Source organism: Myripristis murdjan, chromosome 18, assembly GCF_902150065.1.
Source record: "Myripristis murdjan chromosome 18, fMyrMur1.1, whole genome shotgun sequence".
Taxonomy (NCBI): domain Eukaryota; kingdom Metazoa; phylum Chordata; class Actinopteri; order Holocentriformes; family Holocentridae; genus Myripristis; species Myripristis murdjan.
In genome coordinates this window covers 12121740-12137565 of record NC_043997.1, presented here as the reverse complement: position 1 = coordinate 12137565, position 15826 = coordinate 12121740, and the positions used below count along the sequence as shown (strand labels likewise).

General features: G+C 40.1%; 2 protein-coding genes across 2 annotated transcripts; one reads left to right on the top strand and one right to left on the bottom strand.

Annotated features, from left to right (window-relative positions):
* The first annotated feature begins 1330 nt into the window (after positions 1-1330).
* LOC115376228 (coagulation factor XIII A chain-like) lies at positions 1331-4032 on the top strand. The gene is made up of 3 exons (XM_030075720.1): positions 1331-1489; positions 2097-2233; positions 3891-4032. The coding sequence occupies exons 1-3, from the start codon at positions 1331-1333 to the stop codon at positions 4030-4032; spliced, it is 438 nt and encodes a 145-aa protein (XP_029931580.1).
* Positions 4033-4466: 434 nt separating this feature from the next.
* On the bottom strand, positions 4467-13824 carry LOC115376321 (protein mono-ADP-ribosyltransferase PARP14-like). The gene is made up of 14 exons (XM_030075811.1): positions 13578-13824; positions 13353-13486; positions 11431-12999; positions 11082-11318; positions 10601-10825; positions 10386-10440; positions 9775-9921; positions 9531-9593; positions 9262-9438; positions 8791-8973; positions 7099-7728; positions 6489-6625; positions 5915-6095; positions 4467-5571 (listed from the first exon to the last, which is right to left on the bottom strand). The coding sequence occupies exons 1-14, from the start codon at positions 13747-13749 to the stop codon at positions 5285-5287; spliced, it is 4197 nt and encodes a 1398-aa protein (XP_029931671.1). The 5' UTR covers positions 13750-13824; the 3' UTR covers positions 4467-5284.
* Positions 13825-15826: the final 2002 nt, after the last annotated feature.

The following is a 15826-nucleotide window of genomic DNA, read 5'->3' as shown; positions in this document are numbered from 1 at the left end:
ACAGCTTCCTCCAGAAAGCTGCTAGACTTTTAAACTGCTGACTTTATCCATCACTCGGGGATCCCAAGTGAGAAACGCTATCTCATTTTGTGTGCACTACTGCTGTATGTGTAGCTTAATGACAGTAAAACTTAATTTGATTTGATTTGATATTCTGACACACTAGGTGGCGCAACCTTTACTCGGCTCAAGCAAGTGGGGGACTTGCAGGGGCAAATGTTATTGCGGGTGCGCGATGCGTGCTAGATAGGTGCAGCCACAAAATGTCGAGAAGTTGCCCAGAAGCAGCAGCTTTAACTGAAGAGGCTCTCAGTTAAAGTCCCCCGGCTCCGGCAGACTTCCGGCAGACTTCCACCTAAGCAATCAATTAGGCTAGATTCACGTTAGTCCCGCCCACTGACTTTGATGGGTGACTTTGACAGATAAAATAAATTCATGAAGCATGCAACACAGGTCCATGAAATAATTAATTAAATAGTGAAATAATTATATATATATATATATATATATATATATATTTTTTTTTTTTTTTTTTTTTTTTTTTTACATTAAATGAGCTGATATTTCAATGAATTAATGACATTTATTTAATTCCCATTTTAATTAATTAATGACACTTTTAAGTATTTATCTATAGATGTATTTATATATTTCATTCTGTCCCTTTTAGTCCTCCATACAACAAAGAGCATTATCAACTACAATATCAAGAATAATATCAACACTATTTGGAAAAGTCAGCAAAACAATATAATTTAACTAGATTGTTGTGAAAAACCTTAAAAAGTAAGGGTGTAACGATTTATTTTTTGCAACGACGTGTCACACATATAAATAATTCAACCAAATCAGCCTGCTGATAGAGATAAACAGAATGAACTGCTGACTTGTTCAAACCAAATCCTTTGTGAATCTTACAGAAAAAGATCCAACATCATCGCAATCTTACAGAATACTATGGGCTTTAATAGAATAAATAATTCATAAGCATATCTGTTATTTGATTTTTCTTCCACATGTCAAGGAAAAAAGGATTACTGCATGTGTTTATTTATTATATGTAAAATTCACATTCAAATCAAATTGAATTCCTCCAAAAAAGAAAAATTGGTCTTAAAGGGTATCGCCAGCTAGTGAGTCATGAACCAAACTGACTCTCTTTCAAACCAAAGATCCACACCAATAATAAACAATAATTAACTTGATGTTCAGAAATGTTCACAAGTGTCCAGAGGACCCCAGTTTTCATTACTGTGACCTGCAGCAAAGCTAAAACTGGGGCTGGGAGTGGAACGAACCCCAAAAATGTGTTCATGTTTGTGCTGCAGCCATGAAGGAGGTGATGCAGGTCCGCTCTGAGAGCTACATGAAGCAGCTGGTGGAACAGGCCAACCTGCACTTCATAGTCACAGGGAAGGTCAAGGAGACCGGCCAGATCGTCACCGCCATGAAAGTCGTCACCATGCACAACCCCAAACTCTCTGTCAAGGTCGGACGGTTATAAAATTATGGTCGCACAGTCTGGTTTAGCTAATCACATCTCTGTAACTCTCCATACAGAAAACATTCACAACTCAGCGTGTTGAAAAGATGGAAACCTCCTTGTTTGATCCATCACAAGCCAAAACTATCTAAATTGAAGATATAACATTTATGCACTCTATATGTGGGCTTTCAGGGCAACTTTAGACATTGTAGATACCCTAATATCAATATATCACGATTATCAATACACTTGTGCCAAGCATCGTCATTTGAGTTTTCAGTTCATTTGCACAGATGCACATTAGAGTTCCTATGAGGCATATTTGTTCCCTTCCCTTAGGTGTTGTAACTGGAAGTGTTTGATTATGTTCATGTTGCAGTTGCTGTGCAGATGCCAGCAAAACAAACAAACAACAATGACAAAAAAAAAACAAAACAAAACAAAACAAAACAAAAAAAACACCGAGATACATAAGTGATTCGTACTTATTGTAAAATTAGCTGATTATCTTACAGCATATTGCACTATCGCCTGTAGAATGTTTCTGTGTTGATTTGAGTTGTTTTTTCTGCTTTTTCTTACTTTATTTTTGACTCTGCGTGGACTGCAGGTGTCCGGGATGGCCAAATTGAGTGAAGAGATGACGGTGACGGTGGAGTTTACCAACCCCTTCAGCTTCAACCTGGAAGATGTGTATGTTCGCATGGAGGGACCTGGGATCCTGCCACCCAAGAACAAATACTACAGGTGAGCAGAGCAACGAAAAAAAAAAAAATACTAGTGTGTGCATTGAAAGAGAGGGAGAGCATAATATTTGCTCCAAATATGGAAGGACTTAGAATTTGAAATTACGGCCTCTGTCTTCCAGAGCTGGCTTCAGTTCAGTTATAATTCACTTGGTTCAAAATGTGAGTGTTTATTGCTGCTGTTGGGTTAAAAAAAAAAAAAAAAAAAAAAAAGCACATAAGAACAGCAGCTTTGTTTTAATGTTGACCACCATGCATTTTGAGTATTTTTCAGTACTGTATAAGTATAAAATATATATATAGGGGAGAGTGGGGTAAATAGTGCCAATTTTTACTTAAAGTGCCTTTAAAGCAAGGGGATTACAGTAATGCCTCCAACTAAAATATGCACATATAGTTTAGGATGTTGTGCATCCCTGGGAACAATCACTTTGGATCTTATATAAACTGTTTGAGAAATATAGCTTTCGAAAAAAAAGTGGTTTTGTGGCACAACTTGCCCCCGATGTGGGGTAAATTGTGCCATTAGAGAGAATACACTGGGGTAAATTGTGCCATTGATAATTGAAGTAAAACAGGTCATTTTAATCTCACAAATGATAATGCTATATAAAAGTAAAGCAAATTCAATACAAAATTATTTATTTAACATTTATTTATTATTTTAACAAGCTCACAGGCCACTTTTCTATAACGAGGCCTAGCGCCACATGAACACATACCCAGAACAAAATAAAAATTCCAAAATGAGCACCTGCAAATCATCTTCATCTGATTCTGAATAGTTTTAGTGATCAAAGGTAAGAAGACAATGTACAATAACAATAAAATACAATAAAGTAATATATAGTATATAATCACAAGTTGTGCCACTGGCACAACTTACCCCAAGGCCCTTTGGCACAAATTACCCCAAGCCCACCATTTTGAAACAAATGCATCCTCCAGGTGTTTTGAGCTAATATCATGCTAACTGTATAGACTCATGGTGTAGCTTACTAAAGTACTAAAACCTGTGTGAACTGTTTTCAAAATTTTCTATAATTGTTCAAACACAGCAATCAAAAAACCTTGATCATAGAAATTTTACTTTGGAGGGCAAAAAAATGTTTTTTGAACTTAAATGTGCTTACCTCTCAAGCCATGTGTCTCCCTTCTTTATAAGATGAGTGAAATGGATGCCTCTTCAAAAATATGTGGTCACATGACCAACTTCTTCTATAGTTTTCTAGATAACAAGGGTTGCACTACTTGCCCCTTGGCACAAATTACCCCACTCTCCCCTATATATATATATATATATATATATATATGTATGTATATATATATATATATATATATATATATATATATATATATATATATATATATGTATGTATATGTATATTTAAAAAAAAAAAAAAACACCCCTCAACCCACAGAACACAATTCAATAATTAAACAACATGTCTCCTTTTACAGAATAGGTGTAATTCACAGAAGGCATTATTTTAAGTGTAACATAATCAAACAATGCTCATTTCATCTCACTCATTTCATCATTCTATATCCTCTTGACATGTTTGAGCATCTTTTATTGTCTTTTATTTGATGCTGATGCTAAGAATGGGCACAGCACTGATGGCATCTGACCTCAACCCTGCCGGTTTCTTCCTCAGTCTGATCACGGCAGGCTCGTCTTTGACCTGGTCGGAGTATTTTACCCCGCGGAGGGCCGGTCCCACCAGGGTGATAGCCAGCCTGGACTGCGCTGCCCTCAGACAGGTGTACGGCCAGGAGTCCATCACCATCAAGCCCTGAGGGTCACCGGACACCAAAACACCAAAACTCAACCTAATTCAGCTCAGTTAAGGTCCAGGCCAATTGTAGTGCCTTTAGCCATGTGACTTTTAGTTTTACTGCTTTTTCTTTTCTTTTTTCTTTTTCTGATAGCTACAGTTTAGCCTCAACAATGATGGTAGAGAGTAGCTATTTAATCTGCTCTAGTTACTCTGCCTGAGTGGATTTAAAAAAAAAAAATGCCATGTTTCTGAGGAACAATATGAAAATCTACGCTTTCACTTCTGCAAAGTTTTGGAATGTTTCTAGTAGTTTATTCCTAGATTTATTTTTAGTCGTAAGAATGAGTCTATATAAGATCTGTTTTGAACATTTTACTTAGTGGATACAAGCTTAAAAAAAGAGACATCCAAATAATTTTTGCAAAAACCATGCCAAAAACAGCCTCCCAGGTCATTTGGATTTTATTTCTGCAAAATTCACATGTCAAAATGATTTCCATTCAAGAGTAAAAAAGTAACTGAGCACTTGCACCTGAAGTTGATTTATTTGCTACATTTAGTCCCTTTGATTGGCAAACAATTTCTACCAATTATAAGTATTGCTATTCGAGTAAAATTTTAACACACCTCTTCATGATATCGTAAAAGTTTAAACCTGTTTCTTCCTATTTTTCTTTTCCTCTTACAAGACAGAATTCAAATATCAACCAAATAAAGGAGTGGTAAATGCAAAATGTGCATGTGTGTGTTTGTGAGTGTGGCAGTGGTGGTGGTTGTGTAAATGGCTTTGAGTCAGAGCAGATAATGACAAGATGCAAGTCTGTATTTAAAGCTTATCTTACATACAATTCAAAGTACTACAATCAACTGAACTTGCCTAATCGCCTATGATGACAACAATTATCATTGCACTATAACGTTAATTACTAAGTAAACTTTTAAAGTCGAGACGTCAACAACTAAAACTTAAAAGGTCAATTCATTACTTTAAAATTTTTTATGTATTTGTTTCTGTAAAACCATTCAGACCCCATTTTGTCTTTTTACTGGAGCAGGATTTTGAGATCAAATGCCTGCCCAATATAATAAATGTCATTGGTATAATTCCTGCAACCATCAGAGGATCATCATACAGTCATAACTGTGCACAAAAAGTATTAGACTTATTGTCCCAGTAATATGTGAGACAGATACACAGACTCACAAACAAACACATGATCAGCTCCAGGCTACCACCTGGAGTAGATAAAGAGCTGATGACCTGATCACAGTCACTTGAATGTGATCAGGTAGTCGGGGTACGCCTGGTTATCGTGGAACACAACAAACATGCTGGGTTTCTGTACGTTGTCCACCACGCTGTCGAAGCGGTCATGGGGATGCTGGGGGTCCCGAGGCGGAGGGACCTTCATCTCCCTTTCACCCAAGGCGTAAAGCCCAGTCAGGACTCGAGCCACAAACATTAACTGGGTGCCGTCCGTAGCTGGCTTGGAGTAGGTGGGGTCGGCCGAGTAGCTCGCGTTGACAGCAAAGTACGTCCCAACACCGTATACAGTTGCTGAGAGGAAGGTGAAAATAAGAATTTAAGGGAACAAGGAGGTAGAAAAAATAAAGTTTGCAAAATACAACAAAGATAAAAGACAATGTATGTGAAGAGGAGATATGTGAGAAGATTTTGGCTTATTTAAAATGTTAATCAACTTCCAGTCAAAATAAATGTTCTCTATTGCCAACTGATACCAGCGATTCAACATAGAGGAACTTTTGTTTCTCTCTTTCCTGAGAATAATCCTCTGCTGCACAGCACATGATGCATTTTACATTTAAACATCACATACGTTTACAATCAACACAAAGAAAATACTGTGAAGTAGTTGAGGAGTGGTCCACATGTTCATTACCATTTTGTCCTGCAAAGCTCCTGTTGAACCCAGTTGTAATGATGGACTGGCAGTTTTCCTCAGTCGTCCCGTGGTAGAGCAACTTCTCGCCTGCATCCCTCCTCTGCCTGTTCTTATCAGAAATCTTTTTGTGTTCCACTTCATAGCCACGGCGGAGATGTATATTTTGCAAACGCTCAATCTACCAAGAGAGACACAGAAACCTTACGTAGAATCAAAGAGTCAATGCAAAATATTACAGACATCTGCTCTAATAGAAGTCTGTAAATCCTGTTAATCCCAAAGATGTGACCCCTTATTGTATCAGATATTACATCCTCTTCAGTCCTGAAGTGCAAATTAAATGAAGCAGAGAAGACAAACTAATGGACAATTTCCAGCCAGAGATGGTACAACTCATGGATGCAACTCATTACAGGAAGATGCCTTTGATATTTTGTGAAATTCATGTGTCTAAACACCCGTTGCTGTTATGATGCAAGGGACCATAAAACTAATGAAATCAAATGTCACTTTACTCTATGCTGGTTTCATATTATCATGATCATCAGCTTTGCCTGCAAAAGCTGCTCACCTTAATTACAGTCTTGAAAACAGTTCGTTTGAAGGCCTGCTTCACCCTCTTGTACTCCGCAGAAGAAGACTGCAGCTGAACTATCTTCACATGTTCACCGGGAACCATGTTGTCCCAGTACAGTGGAAGAGGGAAGTCTGAAAGAAGTTAGAGGAGTTGATGTCAGATGTTTGAACGAGTTTTGCATGAATGATGATGCATTAAAAATGCCGAAAAAGAGACAGCTGGTAATAATTCCCAAATGGACAAGCGACACTAAAGATCTAATGTTGGTAATGCTAGACGAAATGCTCACTTGCTGCTGTTTAAGAAACAATTGCATTTGACTCTCACATCTATCACTTCTTGCAGGCAATGACATATCAGTGCCAAACAACATTTAATTTGTTCAAATAGTTTAAATCTGTGTTGCTTCATAAAGGAGAACTGGATGCTTTTTTCTACCGCAGCCCCGTTACATGATATAAGCTTGTAAGATAGATGTATTTTTACATATTAATCTTGCTTTGCACATCTAAAAGTTCATAAATAAATGGGATCCAGTCTGTGACAGTTTTATTAAAATAATCCTCACGTTTATAACACTTTCTGTAAAGAGCAAGCCACTCACCAGCTAGATTCTCAAGTCGTTTCAGTTGCGTTGTTTGCCGCCTTGCCACGGCTACAGCCTCCATTTTTGCCAGATTGACGTCCCACTGGTCCCCGTGTGCATCCACTATCCCTCCCCTCACATCTTTTTTCTCCAGGTCATGATGGGCCGCTCTCGGAAGCCTTTCCCAGTCACCTCTCAATCCCAGGATGCACCAAGCCACGCGGCCAAACACTTCCTCCTCCTCCCTGCTTCTCATCTCTCTCTGGAGAGAGCCATGAAGACAAGCGTGATACATCTGCATCACCTGGGTAACCTCGTCATTCAGCCCGCTCACAGTCCATGTGTCCCGGTTCTCCTCCACACACAGGCCCAGCATCTCTATCAGGTGCGTCAGATTGTCTATGTTTTCCTGGGAAAGATCTTCCAACTCTTTCTTTGGGAAGTTTTGCTTTAAGCACTGAGTCTGGTACAATCGCTCCAGCTCCATGATGGCACAGGCAACATCCTTCTTGCACAAACCCAGGATCAGGAAGGCTGACTGCTGACGCGTGGAGCGAGGTGTAAAGAGGCTGCTTGGCCTTGTGATTACAGACACTGGAGTTTGGTATAGTGGTGCCTGAGGTGCCTGAGGTGCCTGAGGCGCTGACACTGAAAGGCAAATGAAAATGTAATAATTTGGGATTGTATCTATGTTTCCATGGCTGTATGTTCCCAGGACCCTATGTTCCCAAGGCCTCATATTCCCAAGCTCCTATGTTCCCAAGCTACTATGTTCCCAAGGTTCTATGTTTGCAAGGGACTATGTTCTTAATGTCCTGTGTTCGCAGAACCCTTCCCAAGGTTCTGTGATCCCGAGCTCTTATGTTCCCAACCTTGTATTTTCTCAAGGGTCTATGTTCACAATGTCCTATGTTCCCAGGACCCTAACTTCCAAAGTCCCCATGTTTCCAAGGTTCTGTGCTCCTAAGTTCCTATGTTCCCAAGCTTATATGTTCCCAGGGTTCTATGTTACCAAGAGCCAATGTTCCCAGGGTTCTATGTTCCCAAGAGCCAATGTTCCCAGGGTTCTACGTTACCACACTCCTATGTTCCCAAGCTCCTATGTTCCCAGGGTTCCTTGTTCCCAAGAGCCTATGTTCTCAGGGTTCTATGTTCCCAATGTGCAATGATCCCCTAATGTCATTTTTTCATATGCCATTTTCAAACATAACTACAGGTTATTATTTACTAAACATGAGTGATCAGAGTATGCATTTCTGTAAATACACCAGATCACTTGAACATTGTGGTCATTATTCTTTTCATGGTGAGGAAACTTAAGATGTTGCATGTTGCTTAAGCTGAATGTGAGGCTCAAATTTTCCATGCGAATGCTAATGTCAACTTTGTTAATGCTTTGTAAAGCTAATAAAATGTGTGTTTGAGTAAGAGACAATCTTTGGCAGCAGTTTGACCAAAAACACAATTTTGGATATTATTTAATCAACTTATGCATTTTTATTATTTAACAGGCGTATGGAAGTTATCATTCTTTTTAGGTTGAGGGAACATGGTGCTGTTTTCAGAACATAAGGCCAGGGTGCATAGGGTGCATTCTGAAAATTTTCTCCTAAAACACCAAATGCATTATGACCAACTGAAAGTTATCTTTTTCAACAGACAACAAAAAGAAGTATATTGTGTAGAAAGCGAAGGTTGAGTTCCCCTCACCTGTGTGGGACAGAGCACGAGGAAATATCTGCCTCGCTGCCTCTTTGAACGCCAGGAAAACATTGATCTTAATCAGGACAAGGCGGATGTGGGAGAGGCACCGAAGGGGAGTGGACAACACAGTGGCACTGATGCTACTGAGGATGGCATTTGCCACAGCACTGGGTTCCAGCCCACCAATCCCTGAACAAGCAGAAAAAGATGTGGCGGAGACTCTGGATGACTCAGAAGCTTTAGATTAATTTCCATTTCTATTAAATCTATGTTGATTTAAGATTTGCCACAGTGCTAATTTATCAGTGCTGGGGTCAATTCATATTAAATTCAACCAATTCATAAATAAGAATGTTTTATCTAAGCTAATGAGATTTGAAAACCAGATTATTTGTTGTATGTGACAAACATGAAAATGACACTGACACCAAGTATATTTACATTTACAGAATCTATAGTTTCTGATGCCATATTTACCAGCGCAAATGGCAGGAATTGCCACAGACTTGTATCCTTTGGCTTCACAAGATGTAATGATGTCACGCACCAGTCCTTCAATGATGCCTGCATCCTTTTGTCCGCATACATGGAAAATAGCCTTACAAGGGAACTGCCCGGACTGGGACACAAAAATCTCCCCTTTTTTCACATGTGCTACAGTAGAAGTAACATAAGAAACAAATATAAGAAGACAAAAGTGTCTGTTGCTTGTGTTGACAGTAAAGCTGAATTTCCTCTGTTCTCACCTGATTGCAGTGCAGCCTTAACCTGTGGTCCAGCCATAGTTAAAATGTCTTTGCACACACCATCTATTAAACACAGACAATATCACTCATTTCTGAGCACCTTATATCAACATTTTAACAAGAAATTAATCAAGAGATCTCATTATTTGTCAGATCAAACCATTTTCATTACATTTCAGTTACTTAGCCGACATGCAGTCAGCTATGTAACTTGTTCACATTCTGCATAGCCGCCCTAACCTACCTGACTCAAAATCAGTGAAGTCAGTTGTGTTCACCACAACATCTGTGGTCTCATTGGTGATGTCACCAAACACCAGCTGTAGAGTGACTCCCCCTCCCACCGACAGTATGACGTCGTCAAGGTCGCTGTTCAAGGACTGGAATATTGCTGAGAGGGAAGAAACCGTTGTATGTCTAACAAGTATCACATATTTTCTTCTCATATATAAAGATGCTAATGAATACTGAAATTGTTAAAGTAACAATTCAGTAAATGTTTAAATACATTTAAGTGGCAGATTTTAACATGTGGAATATGTTTTTAATCTACAATAATAACAAGGGCTCTGCTTGGAATTAAAGCTGCGGTAAAGTTTGAAAGAAACCTCACCCTCTCCACTTCCTTCACTACCCATTGAGCAAATTGCAATTTTTGTGCAGTTGACTGCCCAATAGAACTGAAGTTGTGTTTCTCCAGTTTTCCTAAATTGGTCAAATGCACAAGGCTAACAGTTTAAATTAAGCATAAAATATATCAAAATTCTTACACATTTTTATTATTAATTTTTGCTGAATTGAAGCAAATGCTGGTTTTAACAGTCAAATAAAATGGCAAACAGTACTTAAGCTTACCTTGGCCTCCTTGACTCATGACTACGCTGAGGTGACTATACACGTCATGGTAGCACTGTAAACAGAGCAGTATCTATGGTCACATGTGTTCTCACTTCATCATCAGAAACCACTGTCTTTTCATTGACCCTTGTATGTACATCTATCACCAAACAGTAACAACAGTAATCCAAGTGTTGACAGTCAACAATTAGTGGAAGATAAATGTGACTCACGTCTTCAGAGTCAGGGTACCCTGGTTTTATGACAATGTGGATGGTGGAGAGAGAACCAGTGGAGCCAGAACGTCCAAACTGACCAATGGTGTGAGTCAGAACCTCGACAGCTTCTCTCAGTGGGTAGTTCAGTGCCAGCCCAGGCCCAATGATGGGCAAAGCCACTGAAACCCAGCCTTGCTGTCCACAGAGGTCTAGACACTTCCGCAGCCCAGTACCGAGTGTCTAGAAAGTTAAAAACACTTAAGATTCAAACAAGGAACAACAGTCTCTTGTACTTTAAATAGCCAGTCTTGCATCACACATGGCTAAAAACACTGACAGAGGTATCTTGCTGGTTGAGGTAAACCTCAATGGGCGAAGAACTGTGTTTTGTTTTTTTGTTTTTTGATACAAGTGGTCCAGTAAAATCATGAGTAAATAAATATCTGCTTGCTTTAAATGTAGGAAATATCTTTACCACCCTTATGAAACTTTTTACCTTTGCACTCTGTGCTCTAGCTCCATCCCATGGCAGACACTCAATGAAGAAGATCTTAGAGCAGCTCAGGGACCGAGGTCCATCAACCTGGAGCACGTCACCAGGGGTGAAGTTTCGTCCTCCCATCATAACGTCAAAGGTTGACTTCAGTGTGTTCCCTGCTTTATTCAGTAGACTTATACCAATGTTAGTAGATCTCAGTTGTGCTTTGATTATGGGGACCACCAAGACATCCACCTGGGGAGAGGATATTGAAGAATATTAAGATCTGTTTCTTTAATGCATCTAATAGAATAGAATAGAATAGAATAGAATAGGCCTGAGCCATTTAACGGATCATTGTCTTTACCTGCACATCTTCCAAATTGCCAATCTTGATTTCCAGGATAATTTTGTTGCCTGGCACATTTGTTCCAGTGCTGCTGGTGGTGTTGCAGCGCCATCTGCTGGTGGAAGCACTAGCAGTGTTGCTTTGGCTGGGGATACTGCTGTTTCGCTGTCTTGTGTTCAAGTTTGGGGCTGTTGCTGTGTTTTGAGAGCTCATGCTGCCCCCTTGTTGTTCCCTGATCAGCACTTGACAGGAGCTCTCTACTAGCTCCATGCTCCTCTTCCCATCTTTCTGGAAGTACTGCTGAGCCCCTGGCCCGTCCAGAACCAGGTTGTCCCAGACCAGGGTGCTCAGAGTCGCTTGCAGGGCCTGATGAGTCTCCTGGACACGAGAGCGGGGGCCAGACAGGAACACACATGGATTTGGAGAGTGGGAGGCTGTTAGCTTCACAGTGGGACGTTTCATGCCAATCAAGGCCAAGATTTCATCAAAACTGTCCACTATTTCAGGCAGCTGGAGGTTTAGCTGTTGTTGTACCTCAGCCTGGTTGAGCTGGTAGTCAGTCAGAACTGCTTTCAGCTTTCCAACATCTGCACTATAGCCCACCAGCTGGACTTGGATTTTTGGGGTTGCACTTGCTGCCGGGTTAAAGTTGACCTCCACCCTGAGGCCTGCACAGTTTGCCTCATTCTTGGCTTTGGTTAGGACCTCCTTCACCCTGTCAAGATCTGGAGCTACAGCCAGCGTGCCCTCCAGCTGTATGGTGTCCATACACAGATCTCTCTGCACTGCAGCTGCAGCCTCTTCCAGGGCATCAGAGGACAAGCTGGACAGAACCAGGTCTGAACCCGTCTCTAGTGCAACTGGGCTGCGAAGGCTCTGCTTGAAGCGGGCCTTGTATTTTGAGATAGCACCACTGGAAGTTATGAAGTTCAGCAGGACTGTAGGGAGTGGAACTCTCTTTTCTTTTACTCTTTTGATCAGCTCATCAAGCTTTGTAGAAAATAATTGCACCTCTTTTTCAGGGCCTTCTAAGATGATTGTGTTTGGCTTACCCCGGAAGATTTTAACATTTGGGCAACATGCAGTAATCTCACGACTGAACTCTTCCTCTACCAAGTTGAACTGCTTCTCTGGAGCCGAGCACTCCTTCTTGATCGGCAGGTTCTTCTCCAGGATTGCCATCTTCTCCCTCACGACCTGAACCTCTCCCACGACGACCACATAGCCTTCATCTTTGTACACCCTGATATCCTCCGTCATGGAGGAAAAATCTTGCAGTAAGATTTTCACTTTTTCCGGCTCAAACACATGATAGCAGAGGTAGTTCTCAATGAAACCAACAACAGTGCGATCCACCTGTAACTCCCATGTTGCTGCAGCATCAGAAGCCCCACTTGGTCCCTTTTCAGCACTCCCACTAACCACAGCCTCTTCCTCCTCTGGATTCAGCTGGATTGTGCAGCTAATAGCTTTAAGTTGCTTCTGTAAGACTTTGAACACCTTAGGACTGTCTCTCAGATAATATAAAAGGTAAATTTCCAGTGGGTAGACCTTCTCAAGCTCTTTAGTGTTGACTTTTGTAAACGTCTAAAGGAGGAAAGCAGTTTAAGTCAAATTAGATGGAAGGTTATATTAGATTTTACATGAACTGTACTGAGTTTTTCTAAGTTCAAAATAAAATAGTGCAATGAAAAGAAATGTTAAAATTATTTTAGATTGTTACATAACAGCAGTATTGAATACGCCTACATGACATTTAAAAGAATAGGGTTAAAACATGTACAACTGGTTTGGTTTGGAATAATTCCAGCAGTCACCATGGATGCCCTAAATATTTTTCTATTCATGGCACTTAGCAAATTACAGTGGTAGTCTTTTCTGATGACCTACTTTTGGTCCTGATGTCAAGATTTATAAGATTTTGTTGCTGTTAACCACACCTGTTGTTGACTGGTGGATTGTTGATCTGTGAGCTGGGGATTTTGAGGCATGTTGGTGCGAGTCACTGTCAAGCACAGCTCCCCTCGTGGCAGTGAGACGGTGTGAAACTTCCTGTTCAAAACCCTTTCCTGGTCTGTAACAGAAAAAAATCAATCACCACAAGCATATTCCAGATATATGTTTGAGACAACTGAGAAATAGTGTGTTAAAGTGTGATTCCTTACCTTCTTTTTGCATGAAGCAGATTTTATAGGTGTTGTCTCCAACTTTTTCTATCATCCCACATTCACCTCCACCTGAATCTCTTTTTTTCTGAAAGTGTCTTCTCAGCTTCTCTTTCTCTCGGTCTGTGAGGTCTTTTGCCTCAAAAAACAAAGGATACTGGTAATTATCCATTGTACTACTGAGTGTAAATTAGAAAAACAATAAGTTTCCAGCGTTGCACCCTTTGAATCTGTATTCAACCCTCGAGCTCAGAGGCAAATCTGGTGTGCAACAATTTAGTTTCTCTTTCACTTACTTCACTTCACTTTCAACACCAAATATTTTCCACTCCCCCCTCTGTGTTTTTGCTGCACCCATGTCAACACCCAAATAACTAAAACACTCAAAAGTGATTCATAACATATCTGAGATGCCAGTAATAATCAATACTGGTGGATTAATTAATAAAAATAAATGTGTTGTAACTGCAGTAAATATACTGTATATAATATTGCAGTTATGCTCCCTCTAAAGGCGTATTTGAGTAGTACAGGGTGCTGCTTTTTACTTCCTGTAACATCCACAGGATGAGTCAGACAGGATGTTTTCAGCTGTGGTCGGGCACACTGTACTCATGATGCCAAGATAATTCACTGCCAGCCTTTTCTGTATCCTCTTTTCACACTTTGCCATATGAAATCCTTCCAGCTACAACACTTTGCTCTTCCTTGGAGAAAGCAGCATGGTTAACGGTTTAGTTGACTGTTGATCTCTTCATAGGCTCACAGAGAGCGTGATGAGGGAGACAGAACAACAATCATATTTAATTAAAGTGGAACACATCACTCTTTATACATTAAAAAAACTGCTATGGGTTAATAATGTACTAAATGGTTTGCGGCCAAGTACACCTCTAATCTGCTTACAGTGCCAAGGGTCAAAACGAAACATGGTCTCCTCCAGCTCTCAGCTCCTTTAAATCAAACCTTCAATCTTTACTGTTTGCCACCGTCTTTTATTAAATTATGCACTGCAGCTGTTTAAGTTTTTTTTTATTGTATGTAATTTATTATATTTTTCCCCTCTATTTAAATGTGTATTTAAATTTAGTTAATGTTTCCTTAACAGTAAAGCACTTTTAACGGCCGTTTGTTTGAACGGTGCTGTACAAATAAACTTGCCTAAATCCCTATTACACTGTCATCATCATTAATATCATCTATTTCAAGTGTTATATTACCTTCACACCGCTCAAGGACAAATAATAATTCAGTTCCGTGACAGAGGTTGTTTTATTGCTTCAGTGCAAAACTCTAGAGGGGAGGTGCTTTACCAAACCGAGCCTCTAGATGTCGCCCCTACACAGAGAGCCGTGCAGATGTGCTTGTCACGGAGAGCGGCAGCTGACAGGCTCCAAGACACCCGCTGAAACTTGAATCCAATAAAACCTGTTATGTTTACTCTGTCCCCGTGCAGCGTATACAGGTACAAGCAATCCAACACAATTCTGTAATTACAATTTTTGCACCTGCCACGTTGTCTCGACCTGCCTTTTCTGAATTACATTTTTTTTTTTTTTTTTTTTTTTTTTTTTTGTAACTGGTTAATGATAGGCTACACACTGCACAGAAACAGTGCCAATAACTAATAACTAGAAGCCCCTGAACATTTGGGCATTCAAGCATGTCATGCAAATGGGACAGCGATCAAAGAAAATGGCTTGAAATAGCTACTGGTATTAACAAGCAGCACTTAGTTTCAAAGGAATCCCCATTTGGAAAGTTGACTCACCGGCAAATCCCCCAGCCCACCCACACACCACCATGGTAGGCTGTTTCGGGCAGTGTGAACTATCCGTAAAAATTGAGATTTAATCGGATTAGCCTATCGCCTAGACAATTAAAATACAAGCCGAATTTACGGGAAGACCCTGTTTATTCACAAAAATGTTAAAATACCTTCCCACGCCTACATGCATTTGCCGAATTACAAGGCAACATAAAAATGACAGATTTTTTAAACGGAGCCTGGTAACGATCGGCTCCGTGACACAGGACGTTTCTTCTAATATCTAAATCTGGATTTTCACGAAAGTAGGCTACAACTTCCTGATGAATCACTTGTACGCCGAATTTTCTCCTGCGTTTTAGTCTGTAGATTAGGCCACAGTGTTTCGTGGTAAATGGGTGGAGTGCACATAAATGCCCTTTAACATAAGGACACAGAGTACGCAGGGCAGGCTGGTGCTACTAGAAATGGGCTGATCGAT

Coding starts and splice junctions, on each gene's coding strand:
- LOC115376321 (XM_030075811.1), bottom strand. CDS start 13,749: ATGGATAATTACCAGTATCCTTTGTTTTTTGAGGCAAAAGACCTCACA. Junction 13,000..13,352: donor AATCCACCAGTCAACAACAG/GTGTGGTTAACA, acceptor TTCCTCCTTTAG/ACGTTTACAAAAGTCAACAC. Junction 10,826..11,081: donor CTAGAGCACAGAGTGCAAAG/GTAAAAAGTTTC, acceptor TTAACTTTCTAG/ACACTCGGTACTGGGCTGCG.
- LOC115376228 (XM_030075720.1), top strand. CDS start 1,331: ATGAAGGAGGTGATGCAGGTCCGCTCTGAGAGCTACATGAAGCAGCTG. Junction 1,490..2,096: donor ACCCCAAACTCTCTGTCAAG/GTCGGACGGTTA, acceptor CGTGGACTGCAG/GTGTCCGGGATGGCCAAATT. Junction 2,234..3,890: donor CCCAAGAACAAATACTACAG/GTGAGCAGAGCA, acceptor TTTCTTCCTCAG/TCTGATCACGGCAGGCTCGT.